The sequence below is a fragment of the Helianthus annuus genome, chromosome 9 (assembly GCF_002127325.2).
Source record: "Helianthus annuus cultivar XRQ/B chromosome 9, HanXRQr2.0-SUNRISE, whole genome shotgun sequence".
Lineage (NCBI taxonomy): Eukaryota > Viridiplantae > Streptophyta > Magnoliopsida > Asterales > Asteraceae > Helianthus > Helianthus annuus.
In genome coordinates, this window is record NC_035441.2 from 175,532,063 (window position 1) to 175,553,385 (window position 21,323).

A 21,323-nucleotide genomic window follows, 5' to 3' on the forward strand; every position below is an offset into this window, starting at 1 on the left:
TTCAAACAAAATCTAAAGGTACTCTAATGACCTTAATTAACTTTTAAAAATATATCTCAACCTTAATGTGAGAAGTGAAACTCAATTAAATAATAAGAACAGGTAAAAATACTTGTAAAAACAATTTATTGTTAGAATTTGTTCATACAAATAAGAGATGAGTTGCAAGTCGTGTTAAAGATATGTTCTAGAACAAACTTTATACATTTACATATTAGTACGAGCTTTTTGAAAGACACCTAAACAGAAGCTTTACGGTGGCTTTAGGCTTCAGATAATTAGAAAGAAAACAAGGAGATTGTTTGTGATTTTGATTGATTGTATGATGATTAGGGTTTGTACAATAGCATCTGTACTATTTAGAAATGTACATAAACTACCGTAGACCAAAAGCATTTACATTGTGACCATTGACCAAATATAGAGTTTGATATTCCTTCTCAAGCTTAGGGCGGGAAGCGACCTACAACTTGGAATGTAAGTACAAAAATCTTTGTGTTGACAATCAGTGGCGGACCCAGGATTTTTTTTCAATGGGGTCCACTTTTTTTCGGTGTTCAAATTTTCGACAAACAAGAGTTAAAATTTTCGGGTCGTCGTCGTTTGGGTCGGGTCGGGTTGGGTCAGAATGAGGAACATAATAAAATATAATACCATAACAAAATTATATAACCATTACTCATTAGAAAACACATAATAAACATACTATGTCTTTGGAAACAAAAAAAAAAGCTTACAAACTTTTAGAGTTGTTCCCGACGAGTTTTCATCTTTTGAAAACGATCCATTACATCGTCGGCCGAAACATTGGCAAGAAGGTCTCGTTCGATATATCACGAGACTCATCAACTAATATAGAAAACACATCATCGGCTAGTTCTTCAAAAATCTGTTTTAACACTTCTTGTGCAAAGCAATTACAAATATCTTTCTGAATTTTTGGAGACGTCATTTGGTTATTCCCCGGAGCATTTCCTAATATAACCTTACCAATGGACTCGTTCAACTCTCCCAATAGTTTTAAAAATTCCAAGAAATGTCCTTTATAACTTGAACTCTCAGACTCATCATGACCGCGAAACGGTAATGCACCGTTCAATAAAGCTTTAGCAAGAATAACTGATGTGCTTAATCGGATTCTATACTCGATTCTGTGTTTTTGGCTAGGTTGAAAGGCACTACTAATAGATTGTTTTGGTTTACGCAAATCGTCACATTTTTGAAGTGCTTTGTTGTGAAAACTATTCGGCTTACCACCTACATGAATACCCAATCTATCTTTTTTATTCCAACCATTGTATCCGTCGGTCACAAATGCATCTTTTTGACCACTTTCTTTTCTTTGAACAAGTAGCAAACCAAGCAAAATACGGCATCCAATTTTACACTATATTCTAACCAACATCCAAATTCCTTAAACCAATCGGGATTAAATTGTCTCATTCTACCACCAATATCTCGTTTTGGAAAAACATGACCTTGCGGTTGACATGGACCTTTATTCAAATACGCCCGTCTAATTTCATCTCTTTGGTTAACGTCATAAGACAATATTGGTTTTCGTTCGGCGGGATCCCATGGAAGGTCTTCCAAATCAATTCTCATACGATTATTACTCGAAGAAGATGAGACATGAAACTTTCTTTTTAATGATTCTTGCATAATTTGGCCTATAATTCAAGTGTTAAGATGATAAGCAACTATATAAATAACAAAATTCAATTATGAGACATGAACTTTGTAACAGAGAAGTAAAAAAATTCATATCAAACCCTAAACAACTAGATATGTACCAAAGTTCCTTAAACAATTTGGCCTATAATTCAGATATAAACAAAGATTCATAGCAAAAAAAAGCCTTAAACAACTAGATATAAACCAAAATTCAAGTTAGAGATTAAAAAAAAATTCTTACCAGTACTTCTGAACAGAGAAGTATAAAATATTCATAGCAAACCCTAAAGAACTAGATATATACCAAAATTCCTTAAACAATTTGGCCTATAATTCAGATATAAACAAAGATTCATAGCAAAAAAAGGCCTTAAACAACTAGATATAAACCAAAATTCAAGTTAGAGAATAAAAAAAATTCTTACCAGTGGAGGCGGATAGGGATAGGGCGGCGGAGAGGGGGGAAAAAGGAGGAGCCGGCGGTGGGAGGCCGGAGGCGGAGGAGGGAGGCCGGAGGAAGGTGGAGGGGTTTCTTGAATAGGGATGGTAATACAGAGCGTCTTTTGGTCTCTTTATGATCTGATTATCTTTTAGTTGCTTTGAAAGGATTAGAATGCCTAATATTAAAATCAGATTTAAAAAAAAAAAACACAAAAAAACGAGAGTAGCATGAATCGAACTGGGATCTTTTGTGTGTAAAGAAAGGGTTTTACCAATGCACCAAACTCAAACTTATTGTTATGGGGTCCAACTAAATTATTTTATGGGGTCCATAGAAAATTTTCTATACCGCTTCTACTATTTTTTTAAAAAAGATTGGGGTCCGGGGACCCCGTTCGGATTAACGTGGGTCCGCCCCTGTTGACAATGATTTGGTGAAGACGTGTATGATTTCATCTCTAGTAGATATGAATTGCACACATAGTTTTCCTTGAACAACCTTTTCACGAACAAAATAAAAATCAACTTCAACATGCTTTATTTGTGCGTAAAAGACTAGATCAAAAGCGAGATAGGTTGCACCCAAATTATAACACAAGAAAGTTGGAGCAAATGTTGTGTATGGCCCAAGTTCCTTCAATAAAGCCTGTAATCAAGTTAATTTGGCTACAATATCAAATTTAGCTTTGTTTTCGGTCTATGTAGATGACCGAGATATTGTTTTCTGTTTTTGTGATCTAGGAGATGAGGTTAGAACCCCATGCATATAGCCCCCCACCCCCACCCCCACCCCCACCCCCACCCCCCGCTTGCATAGATTGAAGATGAGAGCCCGAGTTGTGAGTAATAAGTAACCCATGATCGCTTATGGCCTTTAGATATCGGAGTATGCGTTTGGAACCGAAGGAAGCATGCATGTATTAACACATTTTGATTGCAACAAATGTGATGTCCGATCTAGATAAGGTGGCATATTGTAGAGGCCCAGTCAGAGATGACGGTATTTGAATGTATTCGTGATATGAGGACTATCTCCAAAGAGACAGGAACTACGAGATGTTCATAGGGGATGCCTCTGGTTTATAGTCTGCAAAGCCAGCTCATCGAAGGAGCTCAGATATGTACTTATTTTGTGAAAGAAGAATATATTTGCCTTTGGGAACACGTTCAATCCCTCGAAAGTAATCAAGTGTACCAAGATCTTTAAAAACATAAGTGATGGTACCGTATAGAAGAGTTTTCCTATTTTTCTAAGTGTAGAGGGAAGGATCAATTTGTAACCATGAAACCCCAAAGATTGAAGAGCTTATGAAAGACAATGAAACCAAGCATGTGGAGTTTTTTTAGGTCGTAGAATGACTTGTGTAACAGACAAACGTGATCCGAATCCTTGTGGTTATTTAAGGTAGACTGTCTCAGTAAGATCACCATGTATAAAGACATTTTTAACATCGAGTTTACGAAGTGGTCATTGCTTTATAACAACAAGAGAGTGAACCACTCGAATGATAGTGGACTTGACAACAAGGCTGGAGGTTTCAACAAAGTCAATACCATGTTGCTGCCTAAACCCTTTAGCTACAAGGCGTCTGTAGCGTGTAACAATGCCATGTTGATATGTCTTTATCATGTAAACCCACTCGCAATCAATAACGTTAGTTTTAGCAACATGAAGAACGAGAGTCCAACTACCATTTTTTACATGTGCTTTGAATTCCTCGGCATGGCTTGACGCCACTCCGGATGTTGGGTTGTGATGGTAAAAGAAGTGGGTTTGACATGGATTCGTGAAGATATGGAGACATGATAAGTTAGACTATATGTGACACTAGGCTTTGGGATTTGTTGAAGGTTTGGAGGACATTGGTGAGGAGAAGGAGGATTAGGTAGAGGAGATTGTCAGTTGGATGAAGAAATGAAGAAATGGAAGGAGGACAAACAATAGGAGATGGAGGAGTGTTTTGTTATGTAGGAAAAGTGTTGGGTTGTGTATAAGGATAAAAAGGAGGAGAGGGCTGATAAGGAATGTATTCGGGTAGAGTTGTGAAGTCAGAATATAATGTGTACGTGTTGGAAGAAAGACTAACGGCATGAGTGTTTCGTCATAAAGTTAGAAAATGGAAGTTTTCTTCTAGAAATATAACATGTCTAGCAATATATAGGCGATCTATTGTATGAATAAGACATCTATAGCCATGATGCTTGGGACTGTATCAAAGAAAGACACAAGAGGTGGAACAAAAATATATTTTGTGAGGATTGTATGGTCGTAGATATGGAAAACATTGGCAAGCAAACACACAAAGGAAAGAGTAGGCGGGATATCAGTGGAAGAGATGTTCAAAGAGAGATTTGTTGGATGATATGTGAGAAGGCATGTGATTAATAAGAGAGACAATAGCATAAAACGCAAAGCACCAAAACTAAGGATTGGGAAAAGGGTAAGGCTAATTTCAACAACATGGCGCTGATGGCATTTGACAAAGCCGTTTTTTCTCACTCATGTGAGGGCATGATAACCGATGAACGATTCCAAGAGATGTACAAAAGTTGGCCTAAGGCCAAAATTCACCACCCAATCCGTTTGAACTCGTTTTACTCTGGTCCTAAATTGTCGTTCAACCATGTGAAAAAAGTTTGTAAATGTGTTCTAAACATCTGAATTTTGAGTTAAAGTAAAAACTCGACATGTAATAGGAAAAATGATCAACACAAAGCATGAATTATCGGTGACCACCAGAGGTCAACACATGCGTATGATCCCAAATGTCACAGTATATTAAATCAAAGTAACCTAAACTACAAAAATTGGAATTAGATAAATGTAACTTGGCATATTTCCTCAAGTAACAAATAGTACATGAAATGGATAGTGCTATGTGGATGACCAACCCTCCTGTGCCAAATGGTAGAATACACTCGTGTAGTATAGAATGCAATCTTAAAGCTGGTGTGAAGATGAGAAAGGCGAAGTGTGTAAAGACCATGCTCATTGGGACCAATGAGGAGGATAATGCGTGTAGACTCATTCTTCAAAACAACAAAAAATAGTGAAATTCAAATAAATTGTTATCTAAGCAAAAATTTTGGACAAATAAAAGATTCTTTTTAAATTCTGGAACATGTAGAACATCATATACGTTAAAGAATTTGCGTGAGTAATGAATTTGGGAAGGACCAATATGAAGAATAAGAAGAACTTTACCATTATCAACATTAAGAAAATCATTACCATGATATGATGTTGAATTGTCAAGACTTTCCAAATCCGATGTGACATGGCAATTGGCTCCTATATTTGGGTACCATGTGGAGCATGTTAAGGAACATGGTTGAGATGGTAGATCTACATAGTTGGCATGTGGATGGTCGCAGATAGTTGACCCTTTCCACATCTGTTGCAAGTTCCATACACTGTATTTTGTGCGGATGCCTAAGAGAATTGATTGCGGATATTATTGTGACCATGAACTATGTTGTTGTTGTTGTTGTTGTAAGCACCACGATAGGATCCTCATCCTCTTGTAAAGCCACCCCGATAGTTGGGAGGGCGAGCACTGTAAAAAGCCCAAGGAGAATGTGGAGAATTTTAAATATCTGTTGTGAGTTTGCTGAGAAGCCATTTTTTGAAGAGTCGAAAGTGGTTGTGGCGACTAAGAAGATGTAATAGCAAGAAAGGCATTAATTGTAGCTTATTGTGGAGGCTTTCTTACCATGTAGTCATGATCACTTAGAAGACAATAAAGCTCATTGAATGCCGGAGGATATGAGCGAACAAGTAAACTAGTTTTGAGACTAGAGTTCTCCTTGTGAAGATTAAAGATCGCATAAAGAACAAGATCCTTATCCTGAACTGGCTTGCCAATGTTGGTTAAGTCATTAGTGTAACACCCCGAAAATATTAAAATTATATATGTGTGTATACATGTATAATAATAATAATATTAATAATAAAATAGTGAAAAATAAAACTAGGAATAACTAACCTAGTTAAAATTATGTTATCGAAAGATGGGGAATCAAGGGATTTTAACCATTTTATATATCTTAAAACTAGAAGGACTAATTTTGACATACTTGAAACTAATTGTTTTAAAACAAAGGATAAATACAAAACACACACTTGTGTGTGTTCTGTATTCGACTAAAACCACAGGGAAGCAGAGAACCCATTATCTAAAACCCTAATCATTAATTTCTCTCAAAAATCAAAGAAGGAAGTTGATTAAAGATCAAATCCAAGTCAATTAAGTGATTACTATACATAGGGAATCACAACGTATGCCTAATTCTGATATTTGATGATGTTTTGAATGGTTATGAATTCTCATAATTTAAATTCTTGAATGAAAGTTTGATGTTATGCATAATTGATGTGACTACAAGTCTAGGAACTAGATAAGAATTTAGTGATTTTGTGTCATAATTTATTGAATTAATGAATTATCATATGTGTATTATATGGGTTTTTGAGTAAAAGGATGAACACTTGGATGATAGTGATAAATTGATGTTATTTGATGGTTAGTACACAATTCTAGATGTTCTTTATGTATATGAGACATCTAATTTAGAATATGATGAATTAACATGCTTAAAAATACTTATCATGAACTTGTTATATTAGTATACTAATTTCGCCCACAAGATGTTCGACAAAATGCTTAAATGAACTTGAATTAAGTGAGAAATATGAAAGAATCACTTAGTTGATTAGCTAGAAGCATTGTGTGTCGAATATTTAAATATGAGTTCTAAGCGATATGTACGAATTGAATTCTATAGGCAATTTGGGTGGATCCTCAAGTAATCAAGGCGGGGCGGATAATCGTCTAAATGGAAAGCTTTGAAAGGTACGCGGCTATATGCTTCGTAGATTGTCATTAATGTTCTTATGTTTATTTACGATAAATGATAAGTGAAATGTTATGAAGTTTGGTTAACATTAAAAACAGTGGATTCCGTATGAATAAACCAAACGGATTAATTAAAGTCTAACGATAATTTAGGATGTATATATAAAGTGATGGATTTCACTATATTGGACAATCGGGTCAAAATGACTCGAATAACAAATGTTTGGTAGCACAAAAGCGATGGACTTCGCTAGTAAAACCAAACGGGTCAAAACAACTAAAGTTATGATATTTTGGTTGTATAAAAGCGATGGACATCGCTAAAAAGACCGAATGGGTCAATTGTGAGTCTTGATGCAAACCGGAAAGGTTTCATACTAAATGACTCTAAAACCATACCCGGCTATGGGTAAAAAGTCATAATATGCATTATCCGATGAGTAGGGATACTGCGGAAAGTGTGTTTTCCCTAGAAAGTCTAGAAAGCGATCTGGGTCATCCAATGGGTGTGTTTAATGGTTAAGATGAAGTCAATGGCAATCTTGTAACTTTTTAGTTTATTTAATTCATTGTTTTAAATGACTAGGGGCAATTTTGTCAATATATCGTGTTTTAAATCGATTAGATAACCGTCAGTCAAACCAAGTCCCTAATTTCAAGCGATTTTCCCCCTCTCTCTCTAAACCCATCTTCAAAACCCCAATCCCTACAAAAAATAACTACAATCATGGAAGAAGATAACTTTAGAAAGGATGGAGAGCACCGGATCAAATTAAAACACTTCTCCATCTCCACCATCTCCGAGTTCATCATCACCATTCAAATAATGTTCGTATCATCTCCGTTTTCTTGACGATGTGTTTTAACAGCAAGCAAATTAATACAGTTGTGTTTTAGAAGTAAGCAGACTCATACAGTTATGTTTTAGCATTCAGATTCATACAGTTGTGTTTTAACAGCAAGCAGATTCATACGCTGTGTTTTACCATCCATGCTGGTAATGCTGGAGGATTTCTTGACGCTGTGTTTTAACAGCAAGCAGATTACAAAACAGTAATCTGTCAATTACAAAACCACCTTTATATTATGGGATCTATAAAAAAATTGACTTTATCCCTGTAAACTGTTAAAACACAGCACCAAGAACATGCTGATAATTTCCAGTAATCTTCTGAATAATGGAATATGCGATTAGTTTAGATTTCGAAAACAAATTTTTCAGAAAATCATGGAGAAAAATGGTTACAAAATATGGACATGGATAGTTAGTTAATGAAGATAAATTCCAAAAATAAAAATAGAATGTGAAAGTACACAATTGCCCTTCTAGTTAAAAATCTTCAATGCCACATGTCTCATTCTGATTGCTTCCTAGACTTTCTAGGAAAAACCCACTTTCTACCCAACTCCTACTCTTATCCGATAATAGGAAATGCAGGTCTAAAGTCAAAAATTCAGGTTGAGTATGACTAAAATTTCAAATATTCCATAGAAAGGAAATTGTAAAAATGAAGGTTCGACTAGTTGTAGTCGAATGGGTCAAATAAGTATCGTACTTATTCCCTAACGGACGCATAAAGTTATGATTAACGCCTTATGGATAGGAAATATTCATTGTTGTAATGTTAGTGTAAAAATGAAAGTTATTTTGAAAATAGTGATGTTTAAAAACATAAACGGGTCAAAATAAGTCGAAATTATTATAATCCGAGTGCTTAAATTTAAGAAATTTGTTCATTCAGATGTTGGATTTTGTTTTTATATTATAGAGGATTGAATTACGATCACGTAGGAAGAAACGTGACTCAATTCGGATCAATAACGAGTAAGTTATGGTAGTTTTCATAACAACTAGTTGAGCTGAATAAATGCAGGTTTTCATTAGAAACCTTCTGTCGAAACCGGATCCTCGCGTCACGCGACAACAAGGAAGAAACCCGTCGTGCTACGCGACGACGCTCGCGGCCCGCGACCGAGTTAGTCTTGCCCTGTCGCGCCCTGCGACAGCTTAAAATGGCTGCATTTGTGTTGTTGTTTGTTGTTTGATCCTTGGGAATTCATATAAACATGTTTTAATTCTCATAACTAGCAAGTTTGAGTGTTTTGATTATAGGTAATTAACGCCAATATGCGGATGACGATCATGCGATGAAAGAACCGAACACACAAATCAACGAAGCTTCCGCTATTATATTAGTCGTTTTTGTCACAAAACTTGTATAATCATCTTTTGAATTTTTTAAACCTTTGTAAATATCGTTTGAAGGATTTGAACTTTATGTAAACGTTGTTTCATCAATGTTTTTGAAAAATAACGCTTAAAATGCACTATATATTATATCAAATATTCAATAAATGTAAGGGTCTTACAATTAGCATATCCTTGTGCATGACTTAAGTAGGAAAGAGTTGTTTCATCTCTTTTCATTTGAAACTTAAGAGGTTGTATTTTAAGCGTGTATTCCCGAGAAGTGGTGTACAAAGCATAGGCCCATTCAAGAGATAACCAAAGTTCACGAGTTGTGGTGCTCGGAACATGAGAACATCAGGCTACTAAAACTATCGAGATTCCAATCATATGTACATGGGCATCATTGGCGATCCATGTGAGAAAAATTGAGATTTATAGTGGTGGAAGCAGCTAATGTGAGTGTTTAACTTGTTTTTAACATGTGTAATTTTGTATTCCTAAGTGTTTATTCATATTAAATCAATTTACTTTTAGAATGATATGAATTGAAGGTACATGGAGCTTAAAGGATGCTTTTCTGGAGTTTTACGATTACGAGAGTAAGAAAGATATGGAAGGAAAGAGGATGGAATATATTCAAGTGAACATAGGTAGAGAGTGTTCGTGAAGAGTTTGGATGAAAACCCGAAGCCGGAAGCAAAAAACTGAGCAAAAATGATCGACAGAAGAGAATCAAAACTTCAAATGGGCATCTCTTAAGCTAGAAAATGAGTTACGAGAGCCACAATATATGAATCTTGATTGTTTCGGTGAGCTAAACATGAATAAAGGAGAAGTAAACCCAAGTGGGTGTAAATTACGCCCCCACGGGCATAATTTACACCCCGGGCTGAAATAGGGCGTACTCAAGAGCGTATACTAGAGAACATATTGGAATTTTGTCAAGTGGGGACATAAATTATGCACTCTAGGGTGCTATTTACGCCCCTATGACGGTTTAACTTGTAATACTAGGGTTTTGCAACCTATTTAAACCGCAAGCCTCTTATAATCATTCATCTCCTAGCAGCTTTTAAGCATCCTAGAGGCAATTTTAGGCATTCCAACCCGTTCCAAGCACAACAGTTCATGAATTCAAGATTTCCAATAACAACCAGTGAAGATTCAAGCATGCCGACGAGCAGCAAAATCATCTGTGATCTCCTTCGAGTGTAGTGTTTGTGTTAGATACTTTTGATTATAGTTTTAACTTAGGTTTTTGGGATTGAATTTGTTAAGCTCTTAAGTTTTGATAAAATTCAATTCTGCTTTTACATTTAAACCATTTTGTTTTGTTGGAGATTAAATAGATGAGCTTTTTTATGCTAATTCGTTTATCGGTTTATGTTCACAATTATCGAATTGATGTTTGTGTGAATAGAACCCGTCAAGTTCGGTTCCATATCCATCACTTGTTTAAGCATACACATAGTCAACCTTAATGACTTTACACTAAGTGAACTAGATCAATTGTATTTTTTCAAACTTGAAACTAGGAGTAGATTACCTTTTCTTGTAATTGTTTACAATCAATTAATCAAACTTGTTTTTAAATCATTCTTGCAATCAAAACAAAAGACATCAGTTATAATTTAGTTAATCAAGAAAACACACATGAACGTTAACACTTCCCACTAATTCCTCGTGGTTCGACATCTTACTTACCCTTGCTAGTAAAGGTACTTAGCAATTGATTTTAAACTTGTTTTTGACCGACCTTTCAACATTAATCAGCAGCAGCGTCAGACCCAGTTGCTAAGTGCTGACTGGGGACATAGAATTAAGTTATCAATGTAACCAAAAAAATGTTTGTAATGAGAAATGACTCAATCATCGTGTTCCCTTAATCTTAGTTTGTTGAGGAAAGAATGAAGGCAAACTTGTAAGAGTTGTGAGGCGCCTTCATAGTGGGGTAAAAACAGTAAGATTTGTCATAGCATTGTTACTAGGCTTTATGAAAACTCGGTTGCGAAAACTAGGTTTGTGAAAACTAGGGTGTTTGTGAAAACTAGGGTAACAAATACTAGGTTAACGAATACTAAGTTTGCAAATAGTATTGTGAAAAATACAATTGCAAAAGGTTCAGAAACGAAAACCCTTGGTGGCGATGATTGAGTGAACTGATATCAACAATGAATCAAAAAAGAGTGATCCAATGAGTGATGTGTGATCGAGCAAAGGAGCTTTGTGTGCTCCAATGTTATCTCCAAGTTTGTAACCGAGATTTGAATGTTGTGCCGGTGATTCATGATTGTGACTGGAATCCGACGATTGTGGCCGGAAAAAGGTAAATAAGAGTCTTTCTTGGCTATGCTACAAAATTAGAAAGGAACAAAAGAGAATGTTTGTGATTGTGATTGATTGTAAGACTATGAGGGTTTGCATAAAAGTATTCATAATATCTAGGAATTTACATGAACTATGGTAGACTATAATCATTTACATCATGACCAAACATTGTGTCGAATAGGGATTTATATATATTTTTTGAATTTGGTTTTCACCATTAGATTACGTTAAATTTAAAATGTATGTTTACGTTTTAAATACTCCGACCACTTGCTACCATTAGATTATGTCAAATTTAAAATGTATTTTATGTTTTAAATACTCCGAACACTTGCAACCGGAACCGGAAATAATTTCGTTATAAGGAACTGTCGCAAAACAAATTAGCGACGAGGTTATTTGCGATCATAAAGTTGGATCGCGGATACCCAATTTTATGTTGCCCAGAATCTTAAAGAACAATGAATATCACAATGAACGAATAAACATAAACTAACCTTGATTGAAAGAATAATGATTGTGAATATGTACGAGTATGTATGTACAATTGAAATATCTAACCCTATTTATACTAATCTAAAAGGTGCGATCCAATAGACATGTCTCTTCGTGAATAGGTGTGTCTCTAGATCTTGTGGATGAGAGTGATTGTGAAGAGGTGTGTCTCCTTATCCAAGAGTCGCGTCCCCTCCTTTTCTTGTGGCTGAATTCGAACAAGAGGTGTGTCCAAGGGACACATCTTTTCCTTTAGTATGGCGGTTACAAACTTCTGTCTTGTCACCTTTAGCCCCTCAACTTTATAACTACCTATCTATACTACTTTATACTAATTACATAAACTACCCGCTACTTTTGACCCACATGGATTAAGGAATTAACTATCAATATTCCCCCCTAATTTCTTAATCCATGCCTTCAACATCTTCATGCTTTAGCATCTTCATTCTTGAAGAGAATGAAGTCTTCATCTTCCACTTGAATTTCTTTCCTTGCACCTTGGTTTTTCTCCATGTCTGGATTGCCATCATGTGCTTATCCATCTTTATCACGAACTTGTTGTAGAAGATCCTTTTCTTTAAACTTCGGTTTTCTACCGGTCACTTGCTTGACTTCTTGATCTGATTCTCCAACAATTGCAACACGAACTTTGTTTTGAACATGAGCAAATTCTTTGATGTTTACACACGTTTGAATATCACCATCTTTAACATGCGTGTCATCTTCTATGTCTATGTCAGGTTCGTCTTTAGATGGTATATCACGAACTGCTTCATGTTTCCTGTTCTTGCAATTTGATTTGTCATCTTTGATAATGTTGTTTTCTGGTGATAATCCGTTCTTGGATGATATCTCTTCGCATCCCTTGCATCTCTTGTTTGTCTCTAACTGTATGCTTTCTGACTTCAACTTTTCAATTTCTTTGCTCATCTTTTCTGCAAATGATGTTTCCCTTTCATGTATTTGGCTTTTAAACTGTATTTCTCTGTTTTTCATCTCAGTCTCGAACTCTTGTTTCTTTATTTCAAAATCCTGGAGCATATCAAACTTCCAAGATTCTAATTCTCTTTTCATATCACTTTCTGTTTCTGAACTTTCATCTTCTGTAATTGCCATCAAGAGTGTTGGTTCCTCGTCCTCTTCTAATAAGTGTGATTCCTCCTGTGCTTGTTTTGCTTTCGGGCACTGAGAGGCATAATGTCCAAACTCATGGCAATTGTAACACTCCACTTCTCTCATATCTTTCTTGAAGCGATTTTGATCTCTAGGGTTTCTATTCCTCCTATCATAACCTTCGTCCTTGTTCTTGGAATCATCACGTGAGATACTTCCGCCTCTTTCTTCTTGTCTAAACTTTTCATCACGCCACTTGCCTTGTGATGAATTGAACCTTCCTTGTTCATGGTTTCCAAAACGCCTTCCATGACCATAGTTCTTGTTGCGTCGTGTAAACATAAGTTTCTCTTGATTGTCTACCAGGTTTTCATCCACCAGATTGGTCCTTTCTTCGTAGGCTTTCAATCTTCCGATTGTTTCATCTAGCGTCGTTGTTTCTAGATCAGCGAATTGTTCAATGGTTGCAACAATTTGAACGAACCTTCTTGGTACAGAACTTAGAAGTTTCCGTACTAAAGTCGGTTGATCAAAAGTTGATCCAAGACTACTTGCCCTCGTGACAATACTATTTAGTCTTGCAGTGAATGAATCGATAGTGTCTTCCTCCTTCATTTTTTACATCTCAAACTCTGTTTTGAGTGTTTGAAGACGTGCCTTCTGCACTCGATCTGCACCGACGTGTCTTGCCTTTAATGCATCCCAAATTTCTTTTGCACTCTTGCAACTTGCAACTTGTATTATCATATCTTCCGGTAGTGCTTGATATAAGTAAGCGGTTGCCGTCATATCCTTCTTTTCATCCGCTTGCGTATTTTCCTTTGGTTCTATCATTTCCCATAATCCGTTTGCCCTAAGTATGGTTTTGATACAGATTGCCCATACCGTATAGTTTGTAGATTTTAAGATAGGACACTGAAACTGGGAGAACGAACCACTCTCATTAATTACTACCGCATTTGACGGAGAGCCTCCTCCTGAATCCGCCATAATTTCTTGCTCAACAATTTTCCTTTAAAATTTCGTTTCTGATTTCGAACTTCGGAACTGACTGGATTTGGATTTCAATTTCTGCTAATTGAGAACACTGATTCGAATTTCAGTTTTCGCTAATTGAGAATGTACCTTCGATTAGAATATCAATTTCCGCTAATTGAGAACGTGCCTTCGATTAGAATATTAATTTCCGCTAATTGAGAACGTGTCTGCGATTCGAGCCTTTGGCTCTGATACCACTGTTGCCCAGAATCTTAAAGAACAATGAATATCACAATGAACGAATAAACATAAACTAACCTTGATTGAAAGAATAATGATTGTGAATATGTACGAGTATGTATGTACGATTGAAATATCTAACCCTATTTATAATAATCTAAAAGGTGCGATCCAATCAGTTGCGGACCCAGGATTTTATTTCAATGGGGTCCATTTTCGGGTCGGTCCTCGTTCGGGTCGAGTTAAAGTGAGGTTTGAACTAGATTTTTTAAAAAAATAAGAAAAATGGGCTTATCAAAGATTGAACCCATGACCTCTTGGTGCAAAAGAGGGAGATTTACCACTACACCAGCTTTCTTTTTATTTCTATGGTGTCCACCTAATTGTATTTATGGGGTCCATATACAGTTTAATATACCGAATCTACTATTTTTTTTAAAAAGGTTGGTGTCCGGGGACCCCGGTGACACCAATGTGGGTCCGCCCCTGGATCCAATAGACATGTCTCTTCGTGAATAGGTGTGTCTCTAGATCTTGTGGATGAGAGTGATTGTGAAGAGGTGTGTCTCCTTGTCCAAGAGTCGCGTCCCCTCCTTTTCTTGTGGCTGAATTCGAACAAGAGGTGTGTCTAAGGGACACATCTTTTCCTTTAGTATGGCGGTTACAAACTTCTGTCTTGTCACCTTCAGCCCCTCAACTTTATAACTACCTATCTATACTACTTTAAACTAATTACATAAACTACCCGCTACCTTTGACCCATATGGATTAAGGAATTAACTATCAATATTTTATAGTAGCTTGTAAAAATTTTTGAATACCATATACAGATATTCATGTACAACCACCTTTATCATATATCCAAGAATTAAAACCCTAAATCAAAAAAAGATATTATAAAAAGTTCTTATTGGCCAATCATTAATTGTCGCTCTACTAGTTGTGGTGCATAGCATACTCATCCGTTTCAATCAATCAACCAACATGCAACTACGCGTGAATGTTTGATCACCACTAATCAATAAACCTACATTCTCTACTGCACTTACTCTTCGTGGTCCTGTCCAATGCGACGCCTCGAGCCATAAATCCTCGATGGATCCACTTGCGCTCGAACACCTTTCATTCCATTCTTCTATGAGAATATATTTAATTTCAGACCCCCCCACCATTTATAACATATCCACACAATAAAACTTGAGCCACAAACATGATCATACCATCACTAATAAACCGGACCCATAATTACTCTAGCTTTAATGTAATGCTTCTTTTTTGCCTTTAAAAGAAACATACTCAATCAATCTACGATGTAAGTCGTTTCAGTTTCTCTTTCTCTACTTGTATAACTTTGTTCATAACTTCCTTCCACCCTCTTATAATGGGAACCGAAAACAACCTTACTGATCTTCGTGTCGCTTCGTTTTCGTGTTACCTTAAACCCATCGAAGGTGTCGCTAACATGTTTGATCATCATCCTAGTCATGAGAACTTCAAAGACATGTCGGTCATGGATCTACACAGGGTAAAACCAAGCATTTTCACAGCAAGAACTCCAAGTATCGCTTCGGAGGCAAGCAGTTGGAATAACAGCCAGGGGGCGTTGCTACAAAGAAAGCCGCCATCATCTGGCGGTAAGCGGTGGTTCTACGGGTGTACAGGGCCTTGTTACACTAGAAAATCAGTTTATGTCCAACAAAGCATCAAAAAAGGTGACCAGTTTGCATTCCCGGTTATAAACCCTACCATGGACATCTTGTCAAATAAAAAAGAAAACGTCGAAGAGCTTCCGAGGATGTCCATTGAGGTTTTCGGGTCTGGAACAATAAACAATGGCGATATAGCGAAAAACCTAGTGCGAAAAATGTCGATTTTGACGTGGGACGCCATTCCAAAGAGCAAAGAGAGTGTGATATGTGATGATATGGCGAGTGAGGCGAGTTCTGATTTGTTTGAGATAGAGAACATATCGAGGTCCGGGTGGCAACCGTCTGAGTCGAGTTGTATGAGTCCCTCGACTCAGTATGCTCCGAGTGAAGCTAGCATCGAATGGAGTGTTGTCACAGCAAGTGCAGCGGATTATTCGTCTGTTTATTCCGGTTATGATGAAAAAAACTCGGTTTATAACACTAGTGGAAAGAATAAGATCGAGAGACCCAAAAAAACACAGAGAAAACTGGATAATGGTTTGTTGGGATGCAAGAATTTCAAATCTGTCAAAGTAGTTGAGTCAGTTAAATCGAAATATTAGGTACAGTTGATTGATCGTTTGTATGTACTTACTATCAAAAATTTTAATTGTAATATCTGTGTAATCTAATAAAGTTGTGTTTTTAATGGATTTTCTAATACTAATAAAAGAATCCTCTAAATATCACATTGCATTCTCTTATAATAAAAGATTTCATCAAAATTTCAAGTGTCAATTTCATGTTAACTCAACTATAATAAATAATAAGTAAATTGATATTAAGATTATTAAATAATTGAATTTAATATATAGGGGAAGGATAAATCAAAAACCCACTCCAGTTAACTAAACCCTGAAAACCCAAGATCTACCATTGATTAAAAAAGATGGATGGTTGTGATGTCTTTTAGAGCATACGTAGTGGGGCGGTATGCAGCCCCATAGCGCCGTATGGCGCCGCTGCACACCGCCACGAAGGGCGCCATGTCCAAAAATTTTTCAAAGGCGCGATAATAATCACGGCGGTATGGGGATGGTTTACAAACCTTTGACCAATCAGAAACAAGCAAGCTTTTTTATATTAATTAATAAAATTGAAAATTATTAAATAGGTAATAATGGGTAGGGGCTTTATGACTACGGGCTCTAGTGATATAACGCCCCATAAAGCCCCCCGTGTGACGTGGCACGACACGTGTCGCATAACGCCCCACAAGGGGCTTTATGACTACGGATGGCCTTAGTGTAATATATATTACTTTTTAATATTCTAATCAGTAATAGTACACATAAGGGGTAAAATGAGAATAATGTGTGACAATTTTCTTCTTGGAAGAATGGAACTTTTGTTAGTTGTCTGCATGACCATTATTACATCCATTTTTTTAACAATTTCTCTCTCTCTCTCTCTCTCTCTCTCTCTCTTCATCCCATCATCCTTCATCTCTCAAAATTCTTTTTATGTTGTGATTATTTTTTATTAACTCAATCTTGCTAACTACAATCACCACATTTATTGTCATTAATAACAGTCATTTATTGTTATTAATTTGTTGGTATAAAGAAAATTTCCGAAAATGCTCGTCAAAATGGTGAATTATTTTTCTATATACTAATTTTCTTAATTAATATACAACATTGTCATAAAAAAAAGATATTCAAGCAACCATCAACAAAAGCACATGATCAAACACACAGAGCAAAAATGTACAAAAATCTCAGTGAAAAAAAAAATGTAACACGGATACAGCAAAAATGTACAAAAATCTGAGACAAAAATAAAATGTAACATGGTAAAAACAAAACCAAAAAATTCATAACATATAAAATTCTCAGATTCAACACAGCAAAAGTCTACATAAATCTCAGGGAAAAAAATGTAACATGTTAAAAACAAAACCAAAAAATCCATAATATAGAAAATTCTCATATTCAACCAAACATCAACAAGTACATACTACCGAAAATGTCATTAACATACTAACAAGGATAATCCAACTAAGTACCATCTATTTCTTAATCACAACAAACAATGCTAACAAGTAAGCTGCCAATCACTAACGCTAATATCAGTAACCATATAACCTTCTTCTTCTTCTTCCGAATTTCTTGCTCACGGGTAAACAGTTCAACTTGCAGGTTGTTGATGTTCCTCAAAAGACCTGGTATGATCCTAGTTAACTCTGAAACTGATTATCATTTTGTAACATAAAAAAATGTAACAACACACTTATTTTTACAATAATCTAAAAAAGTGTAACAATGCACTTTATTTTATGTAAACGTACATTATTTATGTGACACGGAAAAATGTAACATGCATTTTTTCTTGAACAAATTTAACACAAAAAATTGATCAATCAAGAAATTAAAAACATTCATCTTCTTGAACAAAAAAAAAATATCCAGAAAAAAGTTGCATGTAACAACACACTTTATTTTTACAATAATCTGAAAAAGTGTAACAATTCACTTTATTTTATGTAAACGTACATTATTTATGTGACACGGAAAAATATAACATGCATTTTTTCTTGAACAAAATTTACACAAAAAATTGATAGATCAAGAAATTAAAAACATTCATCTTCTTGAACAAAAAAAAACATATCCAGAAAAAGTTGGAGCATCTGGATGATGATCTTTTGAACTGGATCATCTTTTGGATTCAGATCAAGAAAAACAAAAAAAAACAACAACATATCCAGGAAAAAGTTGCAGATCTACAAAATACAAAAAAAATGAAGAACTACAAAACGCAAAAAAATTGCAAATCTGAAAAAAAAAACCAAAAACAAACATACTTATGGACCTGGAGGATCTTCTAGATCTGGAACATCATGTTTAAACATCGATCATCTTTTGGGTCATCTTCAACATCGAACCGCCATCACATCATCTTCAAAATCGATCATCTTCAACTGGATCTGGAACCACCATCACATCATCTTCAACATCGATCATCGACCATCACCAGGTTGTTACACTTGTAGATCTATAGTTTTGGTGGTTGATTATGAATGATTTTGATAAGAAGAAGAATATTGGTGGTTGATTATGAAGATCTTAGATCTAGAAATGGTTATCCAGAGAGAGAGAAAGAGAGATAGAAGTGTGTGTCGAAAGAGAGAGAGAAGTGTGTGTCAATGTTTCTATCAAATGTCAAGTGGTGCATTTATTGTCTTGTCTAGTGCAAATTTCCCAATATGCCCTCAAGCCAATCTCTTACAAAAAACACGTGGCTACTTCCTGTCCACACAATTGGGTTTCTTGGGGTTAGTCAACTGGAGTGGGTTTTCTCCTTATAATTAGCCTATATATATATATATATATATATATATATATATATATATAGGGGGCTGCTAGAATGAGAACCACCCCGAGTTGTAAGAACCGCGAGAACTACACCCCACGGAGCGCCGTTCGCCATGATTTTTTTTTTACAAGTAGATGTGTGTATTATAAACACAGCCGTAAAAAATCATGGCGAACGGCGCTCCGTGGGGTGTAGTTTTTTACACCACAAGTTTGGTGTTTTTTAATTTTTTTTCTTTTTTCTTTTTTTTTTCACCAAACTTGTGGTGTAAAAAACTACACCCCACGGAGCGCCGTTCGCCATGATTTTTTACGGCTGTGTTTATAATATACACATCTACTTGTAAAAAAAAATCATGGCGAATGGCGCTCCGTGGGGTGTAGTTCCCGCGGTTCTTACAACTCGAGGTGGTTCTCATTCTAGCGGCTCCCTATATATATATATATACATATATATACGGCTCTTATCGTACAAAATGTACGCGATCATCCCAGCCGTACGATTTGGTGCGAATTCACTCTTGAACATGCGATTTGTGCTGAAAAACCAACATGCGAAATTGCTTTATATACCAATATGCGATTTCATCATATTTACCAGTATGCGAAATTGCTACAAAAAACCAATATGCGATTTCATCAAAAATACCAACATGCGATTTCCAACATGCTTTTTATATACCAATATGCGATTTCATCATATTTACCAGTATGCGAAATTGCTACAAAAAAACCAATATGCGATTTCATCAAAAATACCAACATGCGATTTCCAACATGCTTTTTTATACCATGTGATTTCACAATATCGTACAAGCATACGATAAGCCCTATTGTACGTTACACTTTTTCTATACATATATATATATATATATATGTTAAAATAATCTTATATTGATGATTACATCTCTTCAATATTCTTAATTCTTAATAATTAATATTAGTTATCTATTTACCTATACTTTAATATAATATGTCAACTTTAATAAATAAAAACATACTTATCAAAAGTAGGGCTGTTCACGAGCCGAGCTAGGGTAAAACTCGGACTCGGCTCGATTATAAACCGAGCTAGCTTGGCTCGGCTCGGATTTGAAACCGAGCTGGAAATCTAAGCTCAGGTTCGGCTTGGTTTGGCTCGATTTTGAAAAGAAAAATTAATACATGGCTATCAGAATTAAGTAATCTAAAATATTATTCAATAATTCAAAAGAACATATTCAAAATAAGCTCAATCTAATACATTACAAGCCAAAATCAAGTTTAACAACACAAAATACGTTCTTAAGTTCAATGAAATACAATATAAGTTCAATAGCATGGTAATCAACCTCTAAATGTGGTATAGATATCAAATTACACTCCTAATCACATGTAAATAATAATAAGTTTTTATGATATATTATAATATATATAATAATAATAAAATATATTAAAAGTAAAATAATCCTAGCTAAACCGAGTCGAGCTGATATGCGAGCCAAACCGAGCCAATTTGGCTCGTTACGAGCTGAGCCGAGCTAGACTCACTTTCTAACCGACTCGAGCCGGCTCGGCCCACTTTCAAACCGAGCCAAGACGAGCGAGTTTTTTCTGAGCTAAATCTGAGTGAGCTTCGAGCCGCGAGCTTTATGGACAACCTTAATCAAAAGAAGATGGGATAACAAAAAATTTATTTATCTATCACTATTTGATGTAAAAAAAAATTAAAACCTCATCATGTTTAAAATTTGTTATTATCGTTTTCACAATTGTTAAATATATATATATGTATATATATATAGGATTAGGTTCAAGAGTGAACACTAGTGTAGCTTGCGAACTGAGTGAACTAATCCTGGCCATACACGTGTGTAGATCAATGGCCAGGATTTGATGTTGAAATACACTAGTGTATTTTACGATTTGATGATGAGATCTTGGCTATATACACGTGTGTAGATCAATGGTCAGGATTTGTTCACTCAGTTCGCAAATACATTAGTGTTCACTCTAGAAC

The 21,323-nt window shown here is 35.6% G+C and overlaps 1 protein-coding gene and 2 long non-coding RNA genes across 3 annotated transcripts; 1 reads left to right on the forward strand and 2 right to left on the reverse strand.

The window, feature by feature from the left end:
- Window positions 1–648: 648 nt before the first annotated feature.
- On the reverse strand, window positions 649–2,372 carry LOC110879693. Its single transcript, XR_002558887.2, has 2 exons — window positions 2,100–2,372; window positions 649–1,670 (listed from the first exon to the last, which is right to left on the reverse strand). It is a non-coding gene; the product is annotated as an uncharacterized LOC110879693 (long non-coding RNA).
- Window positions 2,373–15,700: 13,328 nt separating this feature from the next.
- LOC110876802 (protein PHYTOCHROME KINASE SUBSTRATE 3-like) lies at window positions 15,701–16,570 on the forward strand. The gene has a single exon (XM_022124964.1). It carries the CDS (start codon window positions 15,701–15,703, stop codon window positions 16,568–16,570), a length of 870 nt encoding a protein of 289 aa, XP_021980656.1.
- Window positions 16,571–17,914: 1,344 nt separating this feature from the next.
- On the reverse strand, window positions 17,915–19,164 carry LOC110874981. Its single transcript, XR_002556405.2, has 2 exons — window positions 18,814–19,164; window positions 17,915–18,198 (listed from the first exon to the last, which is right to left on the reverse strand). It is a non-coding gene; the product is annotated as an uncharacterized LOC110874981 (long non-coding RNA).
- Window positions 19,165–21,323: the final 2,159 nt, after the last annotated feature.

What these genes read in the sequence shown, in the direction of transcription:
- LOC110876802 (XM_022124964.1), top strand. Translation starts at nt 15,701, where the DNA reads ATGGGAACCGAAAACAACCTTACTGATCTTCGTGTCGCTTCGTTTTCG.